At 43.7% G+C, this 16,928-nt stretch overlaps 1 protein-coding gene and 1 long non-coding RNA gene across 4 annotated transcripts in view; one reads left to right on the forward strand and one right to left on the reverse strand.

Moving 5' to 3' along the window:
* Window positions 1-16,928, forward strand: part of LOC141575511 (uncharacterized) — a 136,159-nt gene that overhangs the window by 116,114 nt on the left and 3,117 nt on the right. The gene's annotated exons all lie outside the window — the stretch shown is intronic.
* The window catches only part of CPA6 (carboxypeptidase A6), a 181,273-nt gene that overhangs the window by 100,509 nt on the left and 63,836 nt on the right, over window positions 1-16,928 (reverse strand). For all 3 annotated transcript variants that reach the window (XM_045507112.2, XM_010970621.3, XM_010970622.3), the window contains exon 2: window positions 11,555-11,630. In XM_045507112.2, coding sequence (XP_045363068.1) covers window positions 11,555-11,630 — 76 coding nt within the window. The remainder of the gene's footprint in view (window positions 1-11,554; window positions 11,631-16,928) is intronic.

Raw genomic sequence — 16,928 nt, forward strand, 5'->3', positions numbered from 1 at the left:
TGGGATCAATAGACATGTTCTCTGCCTTCCAAGTTCAGCTGATAGTTTCACCAAATGCTCTCACACGACATGGGTCTTGCTCTTTCCAGATTGTGGTATCTACGTTCCTTCCACCTACCACCCAATGGCTAAGCTAATGCCGTGTATTTTTGTTTTTGTGAAGGTGGTGCTCTAATGTACCATCTTCAGTATTAGTTGTTTTGACACCGAAGGGCAGCAGAATATGCCAGCCCAAAATATGCGTGGAGGAGTTCAGGACATGCCACCTCCACATATGCTGCTGTGGTATGTTCATTATTTTAAGCCGTAGGCACTTGAACAATAGCAAATACAGGGAGAAGCTTTTTCTTTACTCTCCTTATCTGCCTAAAAACACATCCTCTTAAAACCACTCCTGTCAATTGTCATAACTCTCCTTCCCAGGAGTTCCATCAACCAGGGAAGACTGAGCCATCACAGGAGAGGAGACTGGAAATTGGTACTACAGCCAGACAAACTTTGTCACAAATGATTATACCTCCCATCTATTCTCCTGAGGGCCAGTTCATTTTTCCCCCAAGTCATTTACTCGCCCCCAAGAGGCCTATATCCCCTCTTCCCGTTCTCGGTTAGGATGGTATTTAAGTCTGAATGCTAAGCCACCCTGAGGAGTTGCTTTCCCCTGGGTATCTCCCATGTGTACATGAGGTGTACCTGTTAATACTCTTCTATTTGTTTTTCTTTTGTTATGGCTTTTTATTACTGGGGTCTCAGCTAAGAACACAGAAAGGAGAAGGAAAATTATTCCTCCTTTCCTACAATGCTCACATACCAAAAAGTGACTCAAATACAAGAGAGGTTTTTTCCTTTGCTCACTTAACAAAGGTGGGCATTTCTTGTTCGTGGGCAGCTTTCCTCTACTTAGTGATTCAGGGATCCAAAAATTTCCCACGTCATGGCTCCTCTGTCCTTTTGGGGCGTGTCATTACTGACATCCAGGCAGCAGGAGAGGAAAGACGGTGTGAAGGGAAAGCTTCCTTTCTCTAAAGTTTTGGCCCAGAAATGGCCCACATCACTTGTATATGGTCCATTGGTTCCATTACCTATCTTACAGACATGTGGCCATTCCTACCTCCAAGGGGGATTGGAAATACAGTGCCCAGGAAGAAGAGAGACAGAATTTTGTTGCACAACTCATGGGCTGCCATACAAAGGTCACTCCAGGAATCTGTGAAGGCCCAGGGTCCCTGCATCCTCACAGACACACCAGCTTACAGGTGTGTAACACTCCTTGTTTGTGATAAGCTCACATTTCACTGTGGTCTTTGGTGTTTCCCTTCTGTGTGATTTACCGTCTAAAAATTTGCAAGTGTTACTCTGCATTTGTCCTTAAGATAACTTTTAATTTCTGTGTTTCTGAACCTTCTACGACTTCATGAAAATTATTTGGAATTCTGATTATAGCCCCTCAAGTAGCTGACTCCTCCTTCTCCACTGATGCCACCCTCTGGCTTCCTGGATGTTTTCTAGAGACTGTTAATCACAGGTTTGATAAAGAAAAAGAGGCTCAGTGTCACTGGCCAGAGAGTTAACTTTTATGGCTAATGTTTCTTACATTCCTTATCTGCGATCGAATCTACTTAGGGTTGTATGAGACAGACCTTAATTGTGAAAGTTATTAAGGAATAAATGATTCTAGGCGAGTAAGTCCTGTGAAAATCAACCTTTAGGATCTATCATTTATCTTGATCAACCTTGATCAATTGATTTCTTGACCAATAAGGACTCTTACTCTCCTGAAAGAGACCAGGGGACCCCAAGATATTTTACTATTCCCGAATCGATGTTGTGTTTCCTTTACAATCAGGGAATTGTTTTGCCCAGTGTTTTTTTCAAATGCACATGCTGAACAATAAGCTCTGTGATGCGGAGCCAACCTTAGATTTGTTACAACGGAAGCACCGCCCTCACTGCCACTATGTCTCCCTTCGTCTCTTAACTGTGCCTCCATTATTCAAGTATTCATGGTAGAAAAATAATTTTTTCATGTTTGATGTTAATTATTTAGATATACTAAGATAAAATGTGCTGAGATGGTTTGAAGACATCATTAATTGAGAAATAAAAAAGCGAGGCGGGTTGCTTGAGGCGGCAGGAGAGCTGACCGACGGCCGCCCGTACTGCTCCGGGGGAGGCTGTGAAGGGAGCCAGGTTGCCCGGAGCAAGCCCCCAGGCCTTCCACCCAGACTCCCCGCCTCAGCACATCTGGCCTCCCAGTGTCCTTTCTTGCTCTCAGCTGGCCACCGAATCATCTCAGCAAAGTTTTTTTAAAACTGATAGAAAAGATTTCAGGGGAAACTTCTTAAATCATGTTCAGAAGGAACTCTTTAAATTAAAAAAAAAACTTCTGTGGAATGGAAAGTAGGATGGTTCCTTTTTTTTTTTTTAAATCTACAAAACTGGGATAACAACCTTTACACTGTGGGGGTTCCATGAGATAATGACTATCTGGTACTTGGCAGAGCGCTTGGCACACGGTTGGCGCAGAATCACGTTAAATCCCTTCTCTCTGCTTCTCTGGTGGGTAGGGTGATTTTATGTTGTCCCTCGATAGCTCCCCCTTGTCGTGACCTTTTTACTGTTCTTTACCCCTCTTTAGGTGGTGGGGTTCCGGAGAACAAGGGCCTTGATCCACCTTGTTAATTCCTGCATCTCTGGGGCTGGCAGAGGAGCTGTCAGTCATTAATACATGGCATTTCAACTCCAAACCCAGTGTCTTTTCATCTCGCTCCATGATGCTGGAGCTGTACATTGTGAACATTTCTCCTTTGATTGGGTCAGTGTTAGGTTTGTCGAGAGAGGGCTGCAGAGGGTGAGACACAGCAGAGGAAGGAGCGTCTTTCTCTGGTTCCCACGTGCTTTCTTCCCTCCCTATGACACGGCTCCAGCTGGCACATGGGGGTCCCAGCTGTACTCATTGTCTGGCAAGTTCTTCTGACACCACAGCCAGCAGCTGCCTTTGGACCAGCCCTGGCCTGCTGGTGCCCTGGGCGTTTCTCCACCCCTCAGGGGGCCCCTGACTCCAGCGTCGCCTGGGGTAGGGGTGAAAAGGCTCTGTCAAGGTCTCGGTCCCTTCTTGTGTATTCTTTCTCATCCCCATGAAGGAAAAGGAAACGAACTAACTTCCCTGATGCTAAAAATGCTGCTTCTTTCTAAGAAATTCTGCAGTTTGCTTTCTCTCCCTTACTGCTTTTGTGCTAAGCACCCCCTAGACTTCTCCCTGATGAGCTTTACAATAGTTTTATCCCAGAGGCTGTGCTCCAGGAAGAAGGCAATGGGCCGGTAATCTCAGAAGAATGGACAGACCCTCTGAGGTTCCCCATGACGCTGAGGCTACAAGGAAGGGAGCCGCACCTGTCAAGCGCCCTGATGGTCACCACCTTTCCTGATCCGCCTAGTTTTTCTGTAAGGTCTCATGATGGACTCACAGTCTCTAAGGCATGAGCCTGCTGGGATTACCCTTTTGCCTGGCAAAGCAACAAAGCTGCTCTTTCTCTCCCAAAACTCTGCCTCTGAGTCTCAATGTAGTTTTTGGGGTGCAGAGGCCAGTTTTGCGACACCCCTCCGGGGTAGTAGTTGCTCTCTGCATTTGTATTTTCTCTCTCATGCCTTTTAGTAGTTGGGTCACCATTTACTAGTTAGTACAACTTTATATAAAAATTTTCCTGTTCAAATTATTGGTGTGGTTCCTGTCTTCCGACTGGACCCTGACTGATTTTGTTGGCTGAACGAATGGGCTGTCTCCTCTGGGCCAGGCTCTGGATATGGTGGCTTGGGCTTAGGGCAAGGAGGGATGGGACTACTGAATGCAAGAAGAATACATCCTGTCCTTTCCCTGTCCTCCTATCCAGTCACTCCTTTCCTGAGAGCCCAAGCCTTGCTCCCTCAGTCTTTCATAAGTCTCAGCTCAGCCCATCCACTCGGAGGCATCTTTGGCCTGTGATCCCAGCATTCTCTCCCTACGGGAGTGAACAAACAAGATGTGTGATGTAACCTCTTAAGACCACTGATCCCTGCACTGGGTCAGTACCTTCTCCCTGCTAGATTATGACCCATTCTCTCTGTATCTTCTCCTTTCTTCTTTCTCAAGAATATAATGCTGCATATGTCATTACTTAATTCTTTTTTATGGCTGAGTAGTATTCCATTGTATATGTATATGTATATGTATATGTATATGTATGTGTATGTGTATGTGTATGCATATATATATACACACACACCCCACCCCTGCAACTTCTTTATCTAGCCATCTGTTGATGGACATTTAGGTTGGAAAGGGGGTAGGAAGGGATAAATTGGGAGTTTGAGATTTGCAGACACTAACCACTATATATATATATATATATATATATATATATATATATATATATATATATAATAGATGAAAACCCAGTTTATACTGTATAGCACAGGAAACTATTTTACTGAATATTGAAAAATAATAATTTTCATTATTCAACGTATAATGAAAAAGAATATGCAAAGAAATATGTAGGTATACATATGACTGAAACATCATGCTGTATACCAGAAATTGATATAACATTGTAAACTGACTATTTTTCAATTAAAAAATGGTTAAAAAATGCTGATTCTTAGCCCAGATCATAGTCCATGTTCAAAATGTGACTAAAATTTGAGAGAAGAGAAGAAAGCTCAGAATCAGATAGCCTCAAAGCAAATGCAATTATCAGGAAAAGATCTAAGAGACATATTTGTGGGACCATGGGAATTTTAATCACTCCACATTTATACAGCTATAAAAACAAAATGGTAGAAAACAGGAAACTTCTTTAATCAAGTCAAGTCTTTGTGGTGGTGGCTGATGAATATGTAAAAGCTGCTCCAAATCTTTTTTTAGGGCACAGAGAACTGCCACACAGGCACCCCTAATAACTGTTTTTAGGTTATAAGAAAGCAATGGATTTGTTAATCAAGTATGTCAGAGGCTTAAAGAGATATAGACATTTTTGATTCTGCAAGACAACAGACTGACTTCTAGAGCACCTGAGCTCTGATTTTCCAATTGAAGTATTTCTGGTAATTAGTATTATATTCATTGAGCTTGTCAACGCCCAAAGGCAAAATCCTAAAGTTACCCAAGGCTCTAGCAGGAAAAACGGCAGGTCTTAGAGATGATTCTCTCAAGAAACATCATCAGGCTCTTAGAGAAATCTTCCTTCCTTCATAAAACTGCCTTTGTAATTGAAGAGGTAATTTCCTCTACTTCACACCTTTGCCTATTTCGTGACACTCCCTTAAGCCATCATCATTCTATAGTAATTCTTATTTCTATCTCTATTTTCCTTTTTTTTTGGATCCTGTTGTAAATGTATTCAGTCATACATATGTTCTTGATTAGAATCCAAGTTAGAGTTGCTTGTATTACGATTATAGGCAAGTCGATGGATGAATGAATTCCATTTGCTCATTCCTTCAAAGGTTTGTTGAGTGCCTACTACGGCCAGGCGCCGGGGAAACAAAGATGAGTCAGACACTGAACCCACCCAAAGAAGAACGGTCAGTAGTCTGTGCTCTCGGGGGGTTCTCAGTCTGCTAAGGGAGACACAACACGGGAATGAAGAGCTGCGGTGGAGAGATACATATGTTCCAGCTACAGGTTAACACAAACGTGGGGATGATCCACTCTTTCTGAATTTCCCTACATATGGGATTAGGAAGTGGAGGCACAAAGAAATTAGGTCATTTGCTGATACTCACACGACTAGTACATGCAAGAGTCTGGATATGAACCCTGGAAGTATGTCTGCAGGGGTCATACTCTCATTTATCACCATGCTGACGCTTTCCACCTGTGACCTGTACAAGACCTCGCATGGTTACATATTTAATGAATGTGTTTGAGTGGCGATAGTCACTCTCATTAAGTCACTGGTACTCATTTACATGCTCGTGCCCATTTCTCTAAAAAAAGTTCTTTCCTTCTCACCAAAAATGATCTCTAAAACCAAATAACGCAGGGGAAATCACTCCACATTTATGCAGCTAGCCAAAAGGAAACTTTTAAAATCAAGCAAAGTCTTGGTGACTGTGGCTGATGGATAGGGTGCTGCAAGCTCATGGGGCCAAGAAATGGCGCCAGGTATGGTCTGCCCGCCTGACAGGAGACCCCTCAGTCACCAAGAAGCCTCATCTCTGCCCTTGAAGAAGGCACTTCATCTGTTCCCATGCCCTTGGGTCACATGTTCATGTCCTTTAAAAGTGGAAATAGTGAGATCCACATTTCACAAAGCAAAAATCATGCCCTCCAATCCTTACTGTTTTTCTGGGTGAAATCACAAGGATACATACAAAGAGTGATCTACTAAGAACAGGAAAAAGAAAAAAAGTACAGCCTGAGGGGGGAGTCCTAAAGGAGTAATGGTCTCTTCTGAGTCTCGGCAGGACTGCGTTCCTAGGAGTAAGCGCCTGACTGTGCGCATAAACCTCTTTCGGCATCAGCTGAAGAGTCGCTCCTTCCGCTCCTCAGTGCCTCCCTATTCACTGTATGGAATTCAGGGGTGTGCAAAGTTTCAGATCTGTGAGGTTGACGGCTTTGGGACCCTACTTACATTTGTAAAATCCTTTAAAAGCAGTACCTAGATTCATGTTGTGATGGGCTAGTTGGGAGAAGGCGTGTATACACCAGGGCTAAGAACCTTGCAGGCTGAAGAATTCTGCCTATCACGGCCATGCTTAGGAGATCCTATAGAGCACAATGTTTCTAATGAAACTTGGAACAAGTAACTCCCATAGCAAGAACTCTCGCACCTGTCTTCTTCCTCACAAGTGTCCCAGTCCATTAAACCAACCAGTTGGATGTCTGAGCTTGTAAGTGCCTAGGGACCACAGGTGTTCTGGCGTTCCCGTAGGCCCAGCTGCGTGACCTGGGAGGGCACCAAGGAGGATTAGACAAGAGAGCAGTCAGATGCTGAGGAGGGAGGTCACACCGGGGAAAAGGCAGCAGCCAATTTCACAACCTAGCAAAAGAGAAAGGACGGAGCCTTCCTGCTATGAAGCGCAGTCTCTCCCCACGGAAACAAAGGACCCGTGGTATGTCAACTTGATACCTGATACCTGACGAGCCAACTAATAGTGCTGAGGCTATGTTTTAGTTTGAAAAAATGATCCACTTTTGGACACAGGACAGTGATTTACTCCTACAGATCTCTGATGAGAAAGCTGGAAGCGAACATCATTAATTTTTCTTTCAACAAAGAGGTGTCAAGTCTATAATAGAAACTGTGATCTTACATAAAACCATTTCTCTTCCTTCAGAGCACAAAGATTCTGTGAAGAAATGTAGGCAGAACGTGGTGTTCAGACTCTAATTTTGCTCACCTGCAAACTGTCCCCTTTCTATCATAACTTTATTTAAATCATGGCTATGCTCTTAATTAACAATTTAATTGGTTGGTGCCTTCTCAGTCCAGTTCTCTGGAGGCATGGTTTCCATTTAACTTTCTTGTTTTAATTCTTCAGCAAAACCATAAAATTTAATTAGGAAAGTAACCAGCTTTGTAACAGCAGCTCTGTCTAATTAGCTATGCTCTGACTGTACCTTCTCAGAGTCCATTCAACACTGCACATATATTTTGCATTTGTTCATGATTCAGATAAGACATTGTGAATTTAGCCTAAACAATATATCCAACTGCTTTTCACTTTTCCAAAACTGCTTGGTTACCTCCAGTGAAATCAGAAAAAGTAACCTAAAGTGTTCATAAATGCTGTCACACCAAGAGCCATCAAAGGCCAAGATGTAGGAACGTTTTCTTACTGTGCACATTCATTTCTCTTGCTACAGGACAAGCTACCACAAACTCAGCAGCTTAAATTTATCATCTCACAGTTTTGTTGGTCAGAAGCCCAGACACAGCTGGCTGGATTTTCTCTTCCGGGTCTTACTGAACAAAAATCAAGTACTAGCTAGGCTGGGACTTCATGTGGACCTCAAAGTTGTCTTCCAAGCTCATATGTTGTGGCATAATTCAGTTCCTTGAGGTTGTAGGACTGACAGCTCCATTTCCTTGCTGCCTATCCTCTGGGGATGGCTCTGACGTCCTAGAGGCCACTACCCTGATCATGTGGCTCCTGTGGACAGTTCACCACACAGCAACTTGATGCTACACCAGCAGGAGCACTTCTCTGTCTCCGTCCTCTCAGAACACCTGGAGATAAATCTCTGCATTGAAGGGGCTCACCTGATTAGGTCAGGCCCACCCCAGGTAATCTTCCTTTTGCTGCATATGTTATATATTAAGAGAATAACTATCCCATCCTATTAACAGGCCCACACTCAGAGGGAGGATTATGCAGGGTGTGTTCACCATGGGGCAGAAATCCTGGGGCCACCTTAGAACTGTGGCTACCACAGTGTGCTATAGGGAAAGAAGACACCTAAAGGCTTCCCAGCAAATCCTCCTCCCTTCCCCTCGGATGAAGTGCACAGGATGCACAAAGGAGCTGTTAACAGTGGCCCCAATTTTGCCCCATCAGCTCCACAGGGCATCAGATGACAGACAGTCATATTCTTTCCTCTCTGCGGGCTGCTTTCTCTGGCTGGCCAGAACTGGTGCTTTCAGGAGTGCAAGAGGATCATGGGATGCAATCATCAGAATTTAAAATGGCATCAAGTTAACAAGATGCTTTTAGATAAACATTTATTTAAGCTCGGTGCCTCAAACTTCAGCCTGATAAAACAATTTCTGTAACGAAGGAAGTGAAATGTGCAGAAAAGAGTTAACGAGCAAGCCCGGAACTGCTAACCTTAGAAAGTCCTGCTTGCAAGACTGGACTGGGAACGTAGATGGTGGGAGGGTTCCCACCACCGTAACAGAGAAGAGTGCTTCACTGTGCCTCCAGGGTTTGTGCAAACAGCACAGTTCACGCTGTACACCTGCTCTCTCCTGCAGGAGTCTGGGGTTTCGATATGTGTGAGACAGAGGGCACCTATGTGACTAGGTCCAATAAGATCCTATAAATAAAATAGGATAAAAAGTCTGTAATGAGCTTCCCTGATAGACAGTGCTTCACACGTGTTGTCACAGCTTGTGCTGCGGGAAGGAGGAGCATCCCGTGTGCCTCCGCTGGCCGACCAGCCTTGGAAGCTTGTGCCTGGTTCTCTGGGACTGGCCCCCACGGGCCTTCTCCCTCCGCTGATTTGGCTTTGTATCCGTTTGCTATACTAAGTCACAGGTCTGATCGGGACTATAGTTTGAGCTGCGAGGGTCCTCCTGCCAAACACTGAACCCAGGGGTGGTCTTGGTGAGCCCTGACCCAAGGGATACAGTAAGTCAGAGCGTGATAATGACCACATTCTGACGCCAGGCGAACTCGGCCTTAATCCTCTACATCGTGAAGACGATCAGAGGAAAGAGACTAGAGCGAGAGCAGCCTCACTTGTGTTCTAGAGAGACTGGCACTGCCTGGATGTGTGTTCCAATTCTGCACTGTGACCTGGGGGCAAGTTACTTAGCCTCTGTCCGTCTCTCCCAGTTTCTTTATCTGTAAAATAGCAGTAATAATGGTACCCAATTCATAGAGTTGTTAAAATGAGGCAGTTTATAGAAGGCATTTTGCACCATGACTGGCACACAGTGACTGGGAGGGGCTGGGTGTAATTCTCCATGGAGTGGATTCACCAGGGCATCGTTGGTATCCTGATGTCAACTCCTCTCCTTCCCTTTACCTGCTCCCCTCTTTCCTCACCAGCTCCCCTTTCCCCTCTTCCTCAGTTGTCTCTAAGCTCCTTTACATCCAAACCATCCCCTCCCCCAGTTTGCTGCTTTTCCTTAAGGACCCAACGAAAACAACACGCAGAAATGTTTTTCTCTAAGTACAAAAAGGGCACGAGGTAATTGTGTTGTCATCGGTGTCCACAGTCCTAGCTCTGCTCGACCTCTTTTGGTTCCAGCTGCAGTGATTTATGAGTTTATACGTAATCCCCACAGTTCTCACTGATGTAGTTTCACTGCTTTTGATAATGGTTAGTGAACATCACAAATAGAACGATACAATTTCATTTTCATGACTTTGTAAGGCCTGCCGTGTAACTGTAGTCACAAAAATGCTTCAGTAAATCATGTTTTGCAACGTTTGGCTCAGTGTATTTGTTCCCTGAAATACTGTACTCTAAGATGCAGAGGGGCTATTTTATTTTTCCAGTGGTATTTCTACAACACAATGTCAGCGGAGACAGAAACTTCTACTCGAAACTTGCTTTGTTTCTGTGCAACTTTTGAGTCTTGGGTGGACTGTTCAGAGGGTGTTCAGGTATCGCTGCTGAAAAGGCTATAATGGGGTTGATGATCATACGTGACCAGAGGAAGGTCCTTGTCAGTATCCAAAAGCAGAGATTCCTTTGAGGAAGAGAGGAGGTTTAGGAAATGCCCTGTAAGCATGGCCTCTCTGTTGGATAAAATCACAACAGTTTGGAAGAAGCTCCCGCAGCCTCACTCCGGGGCGGGGGAGCGCCCTTGTAATGAGACCCCAGGCCTAAACTGTATACTGCGTGTGGAGGGGGTAGGAATAAGGAGGAAGAATGGAAATCAATAAAAGTTCAAAACTTCATTTGCAAATAAATTCAATATCTGAAGGGAAGATGTCAAAGAGAAAAATCAAACCAAAAACAAAGGACCAAAAGTCTGATAATTATAAATACCTCCAGAAGCTATGAGGCTGTCCCCCATCTGTCACTCCCCCCTCATGCCATCCCCAGGTAGGATGGGACATCTGCCGTAGGACACCTGTTTGTCTATCCCATAGTGAACGTTAGAGGCCTCCTCAGTTACCTGCTTTGCTGTCCATCAGATTGAAGCTAAACCATCACACACTTTATGGGATGCTTCTGTTCCTGGTAGGCGTGGAGAAGAGCCCATCGCCATCCTTCTTATAACTTCTTGGCTAAAGCTAACACTCAATTATATGCAATAATGGGCAGACGAGAAACTCTTTAATTCTAAAATCCATAGAATTCATCAAAGGTTGAATAATCAGAGCCCTTCAACCTTTACCAGCAAAATTCTCTTATCGGACCCACTGAAACATAGCAAAATTAATTAACTTGAATTTCTAGCTTTCTTTTCATCAACTCACATCTGCCTGAAGTTTTAATTAGAAGGAAAGTATCCAGATGATCAGCAAGAAGATTTCAAGAAGGGAAAGTGAACCTCTGGAAAATTGGAAGCTAAATTCACTCTTTCATTAAAAAAAAAAATTACTGAGCTTCTAGGATGTTCAAGACACTCATTGAGAGCAGAGCACTGAACAAAAATAGACAAGCTCTCTCATGAAGTTTACATTCCATTAAGGGAGATGGTGAATAAATAAATGAACTAATAAATAGTCATATGTATCATATTTTGAGTAACATTAACTACCCTTTAAAAGTGCTTTCAAATTATCTCTTAGCATTTTCTTCCCTTGACTAAAGAAATCCAATTACTCAACTCCAGTCAGCAAAGCCCTGTAAACACATTACAAACAAAATAATAAGTAAGTGGACACTCACCTTAAGCTTGTGGCATATTTTCTTCAGTGCATATGCTTCCTCTTCTGTGTTGGGAATAAGTCTTATCACCTTATCACTGTAAGAAAGGGAAAAAATGATGATATTTACCTTCCCCCAAAAAAGATACAATCACCTCTATCTTCTTACCTTTAAAAAAAAAGCCCCTGCATTTAAGAAAAACAGCAAAAGTTCGGACTGGCCAGCAGGAATCTGATCCAGTTCTTGTTACTCTCTGATTGTACTGGTCTTTTCCCCTTTGTCTTAAAACTATTCATTTTTTTTTTCTTCAGCTTTTGAAGATTGCAGACTCACACTCAAGCAGAGAAAGGCTGAAAACACAAGGAACAGTGGCAACAGGACCAGAATATTCATGAACACCTCAGAGCAGATACCAAGCAAGAAAATTCCTGATGACAGGGGAAAAAAAAAAAGAAAACAAACAAAAAGCCAAACAACCCTACCTTAAAAATTTTTTAACTTAATGCTGAAAAAGAACATGACTTTTGATGAGAGGACCTATGAAATCCACATACAATGGAACATTTCTGGTTAGATTCTTCCCACAGTGAGACCAGTGAAGGTAAACCATCCCTGTGGGGCATCTTACTTCTCTGGTACAGAGCTTCCCAACTGGTATGTGGGGCCAAACTGCAGGGCCACCAGTTGTTTGCAGATGTGCCATGAGATACAGATGGCTATACAATTTTTAAAGTGGTAAAAAATTTAAAATCAATCTTTACAGCCATTAAAATTTTACCACAGTTGAAATTATATTTGAACAGTCTGTAATGTTCTTTCAGTACAGATTCTGAATTGCTTAAGAAGACTCGAGGTGTCATGCTATTTGCTAGAGCTCTCTGCCGTGGTCACCGCTCCCCTAGGTGTGCCCGACAGGTGGTGTCATTTTCTAACGCAGTCAGGATGAGGGCAGGTTGGGAAGCACAGCTCTAGCATTGAATAATCAAAAGCAGTCCATGTGTTTTCCATAGTTACTTATTAAATATTTATTAACACATTGGTATAAAGGAGATCACTGAGAATAGCTGGCTTCCAGAAAAAAATGTAAGGAAAAACTAAGGAAAGCACAAGAGGAATGAATATTTTTCATAATCCTCTGTGGCATCTTACCATGACTGAAGATAAAGTAGAATATTATGAATAGTACATATGTATAAAGCCCAAAACAAACACTTGAGCAGTTCACCCAAAACTTCTCTCTCCAGCCCCACAGTTGCACCAGAACATGGACGGAATTTGCCTGTCTCTGCATGGTGTCACTACTTAGATGAATAAGAGTCTCCAAGGCAAGGTGGGATGAATCGGGAGCGCGTCGGAGCCTAAGGGAGACTTCCAGACTTGTCTAGGGCTGTGTGTTCATTTCCAATCACTTTAGCTTTGTTCTTTCAGATCATCCCATTAAACCTTCATTAGGCCCATGGATTCCATGGATTTAACCCTCCCTGGCTTGCTGATGATAACTTAGAATGTTCTGGGCACTGCTACTCTGTTATGGCTTTGTAGCTTTGGTTTCCTCAAAAATCACACAAAACCACCTCTTAGCATCATAAAGTCCATTTTTCTGGAAAGAGTAAAAAAGTAGAAGGAAAGGAAATAAAAAACCATCATGTCACTGTTAAACAATTCCAAACATGACCTTCGGAACTGCAATGTCATCCCACATTTCCTCTTTTTCATTTCTGTTACACGTTTCTCTGACCTTCGTTTTTCCTGGATCCATCACCTCCTGGCCTCTCCCCCTTGACCCAACAGAATTCTTGGCAAAGAAACACGGCTCCCCTGGATGATGTGGTTGTTTTTGAGGGATGGGTTATTTGACAGCTTGCTGAAAAACACCTCCATCTGGGGCCCTGTCAGCTCCTCAGAAACGCAAAGAAAGCAATCTGTAGCTGTTTTACAGCCATGGGAAGATTTTTCTTTTTCTCCCTTTTTTTTTTTAAAAGATGATGGATAATTCAACGTGGCAATTTGTTCCTCCTCCGTGGGCACAGGATAAAAGGGGACCCCACCCCACCCCGGGATTATTCACACCTGAAAGTGATGGCTCAAACCCAGCCTTGTCATTTCTATCACAAAAAGTTCACTTCACCTCAGCTTATAGGAATTCTCAGGTGTGACTTGAGAAATGTGTTTATTACTGTTTGATTACTTATCAAAGAACAGAGAAGAAGGAAAGCTATTTAGGAAAACCTGTGAAGTGTCATACTTTTTTTTACAAGCCCATAAATTACATTGGTAGACCAGCTGGTCACCCAAATCCAGGCGCTCTTTATTCGGCAGGTAGAACCTATTGCCTCTCAAATGCCCCATTTGTTTCACCAAACAGAAAGCTTACCCCTCCTACATCTGACAGCTAGTCTTTTTTGAAGTGAACAATAATTCGGTACCACAAACAGGAAGGTTTCAGGTAGTGAAGGAGCTACTGGCACTTAGAAAAACTAGCTGTGCACGACTATCAAAAAAGCTGAATAGAGGCTCCCTTTTTAATGTATCAGTTTTTCCAACCACTAGGGGGCAACATCACTTTAAGACCCCTTGGCTACCCTTTGGGGTTAAGATGAGGGAATCAAAGGTCTGAATGCAGGCTGAGGTTAGAAAGATGACTCGGCAACCAGCTGCTCATATTGGTGTCCTTAAAGAGGAAGAAATCTGGGCACAGACACTCACAGAGGGAGGGCCACGTAAAGACACAGGAGAAGTCAGCCTCAGAGGAAACCCAGCCCGCAGACGCCCTGACCTCAGACTTGTACTACACGTGTGAGAAGATGGGTTCCTGGGGCTTAAGTCACCCTGTCTGTGGACTGTGCTATTGCAGCCCCGGCAGACGAACCCACACTCTGACAATGGTAGCTTAATGGTTATATCCTCACGGAGCTGTTCTTTGATATCTGGAGAATTTTGGTCACCCTGTTCCTATGCTTTCGCAATACTCTCCACATTTCCCATTACACTCGCCGTGATTATCTGTTTGATGTCTCTCTCATTAAACTCTGAACTCCATCTAAGCAGGAACTCAATATATTTTAGTGTATTTATGGGACTCCTGGGCTGTGAGAGTGTCTCTGCAGGATGGCTTGGAGCTAATCTTGAGGGGTCCAGGGCCAGTATTTTTGTTTTAATTGCAATTCCTCTGTCATGCAGAGTGTAACAGGATCCCACACCCCCGCATGGTAAAGGCCTGGGGTCTCTGCTTTTCAGAGGCACCTCCCACCTTCCACTTCCCTAAGGGACTAAAACCTTCCACAGTATCTTCCAGCTGAATGGAAAGCTTTCCTTGACACTTCAAGGCTCCCTGCTTCAAGCAGACTTGCTTCTAGTCCCCTGCGCACAGCAGGCACTGGAACCCGGCCTCAGCTGGAGGGCTCCTTTTCATAGTCCCAACTCCCAGACCGCAAGGCATCAGCTCTTCCTTTCTTCTTTAGCTTCGTACCCCTGACTCTACCCCTAACAAGTGTGTGGCACCTGGAAGCTTCCTCTTCTTTCTTTCTACAAAGCCCAGTTATCTACTAGAACAGACGACAGGGTGGTAGGATCACCCTCTGGACGCGAGGTGCCAGCACCGTCTCTGTGGCCTTAGCCCAGCTGTTTAACCTCTCTGCGCCTCCGTCCCTCTCTCTGTGGATTGCGGAGACTTGTACTTAGTTCACGGACGATTAAATGAGTGAAGGCTGAATGAGTATTCAAGTCAAGGGCTTAGAATAATACCTGACACATAGTCAGAGATATTATAAATGTTTGATATTATTATGACATTTAGGCATTTTCAGCATTTTTTCACTTTATTTATACTTTGAGGATTCCTGACGGCATCAACTCAGTGCTCCATGTTCTCGCCTTTTCTAATCTGTTGAATGGAAGAATGAAGAGGATTCTCTCAAGAGGAAGCTGCTTGTAGCAAATCTCCTGGGCTGTAGTCTCCCTTCCAGGTGTCCTCTGCTTGGTGTCGCCTAACTCCTTCCCTTGGGACTACACCTAACTGAAAGGCAGTCGGTGGGCGGTTGGGTGGAATGACAAGTGAGTCCTGCCCGGCGGGCTCACTCTCCCGGCCAGCGAATGACAGCTGATGCAGCCAGATCTCATCGTTGGGAGTTTGCACTTGAGACAAAGAACAAGATCAACGAGTCTGCAGTGTCAGGAGCAGCAGCACCAGATACAGTCACCAGCGGCAAATTCTCAAGCAGGGAGCACGGGCACTTGACGCCGAGCCCTTTGGATGCTTCTGGCTGTCCCTCCTAAATTCCATTTCCCCTCCTTAAACTCCAGCAGGACTGATTTGCTCAGATACACATTTCATCCTCATTTCAGAAATAAGTGTGGATCAGCCAATGAGAGCCTGGCTATCCCCTGGCAACCTTGTTAGTCTGGAGAGAGACATGTGCTATAAATTGGCCCAATCAGATTTAAGGGAAGGATTGGTATTCCCCGGTTGGAGGGAAATAGAAGATTCTCTCTTGTTGAACATGAACAATGTGCAAGCCTGCTTGTGCCTGGCAGCCTGTAATTTTGAAGGGAGTAAGTAATTACTCGAGAGTAAAGCAGACTCTGCACCCTGCGGAGGGGAGAGACAGGACCTGGGTTTCCAGAGATCCTGTAGAATCACCCCACCTGAAAGCATGTCCTTCCTTTGGACTTCCTGACACATCGTGGAAAACTTTTCTCTATTGTGCAGGACAGTTTGAGTCATTTGTCTCCCACTTGCAACCAAGAGCACGCTGCATTATGACAGTAATTGTACTTACTTTGGCTTTTTTTTTTTTTTAAGGAATGAGATAAGGAAAAACCAATAGAATAACTAAATTTACTGTTAAAGTCTTCATGGCTGGGAAAACACATATTGACATTCCTTCTTTCCTCCCTGAATACCATTCTTTAAAACACCCCTTTAATTTTGATGGCAGCTTAAAAAACTCTGTGCTTTCAGAAGGGAAGGTTTACAGTACTCAGTGGCTAAGACTCAGCTCACATCGGTGAGAAAAATAGGATAATTTAAAATATTTGCTGAATTTTCTGAAAGCTTGTGTCTTGTCGAAGAGTGAGTAATAGGATGTTCACTTATTTAAAAAAAAAATCTCATGCACGAGCCCAAAATAATCCATTAAGTATTCTCATCTGGAAAAATTAATGTTCACCTGTAGATTCAATATTAAAAAAGTCTGAGCTGTATTTCCTTTGTTGAAAGATTGTGTTTTGATGCACATGAAGAATTTCATTAAAAAGCAATAAATAAGAGACAACCTGGCAGAGAATACTCTAGAGAGCTAAATGGAGTCTCCCGTCTCTGGTCATGGTTCATAGCTGTGAATATAAAGTACTCACAACATGAAGAAGCTCCCTGTGGCAGTTTGCTCAGGACATG

This window comes from Camelus bactrianus, chromosome 29 (genome assembly GCF_048773025.1).
Source record: "Camelus bactrianus isolate YW-2024 breed Bactrian camel chromosome 29, ASM4877302v1, whole genome shotgun sequence".
In the NCBI taxonomy this organism is placed as follows: domain Eukaryota; kingdom Metazoa; phylum Chordata; class Mammalia; order Artiodactyla; family Camelidae; genus Camelus; species Camelus bactrianus.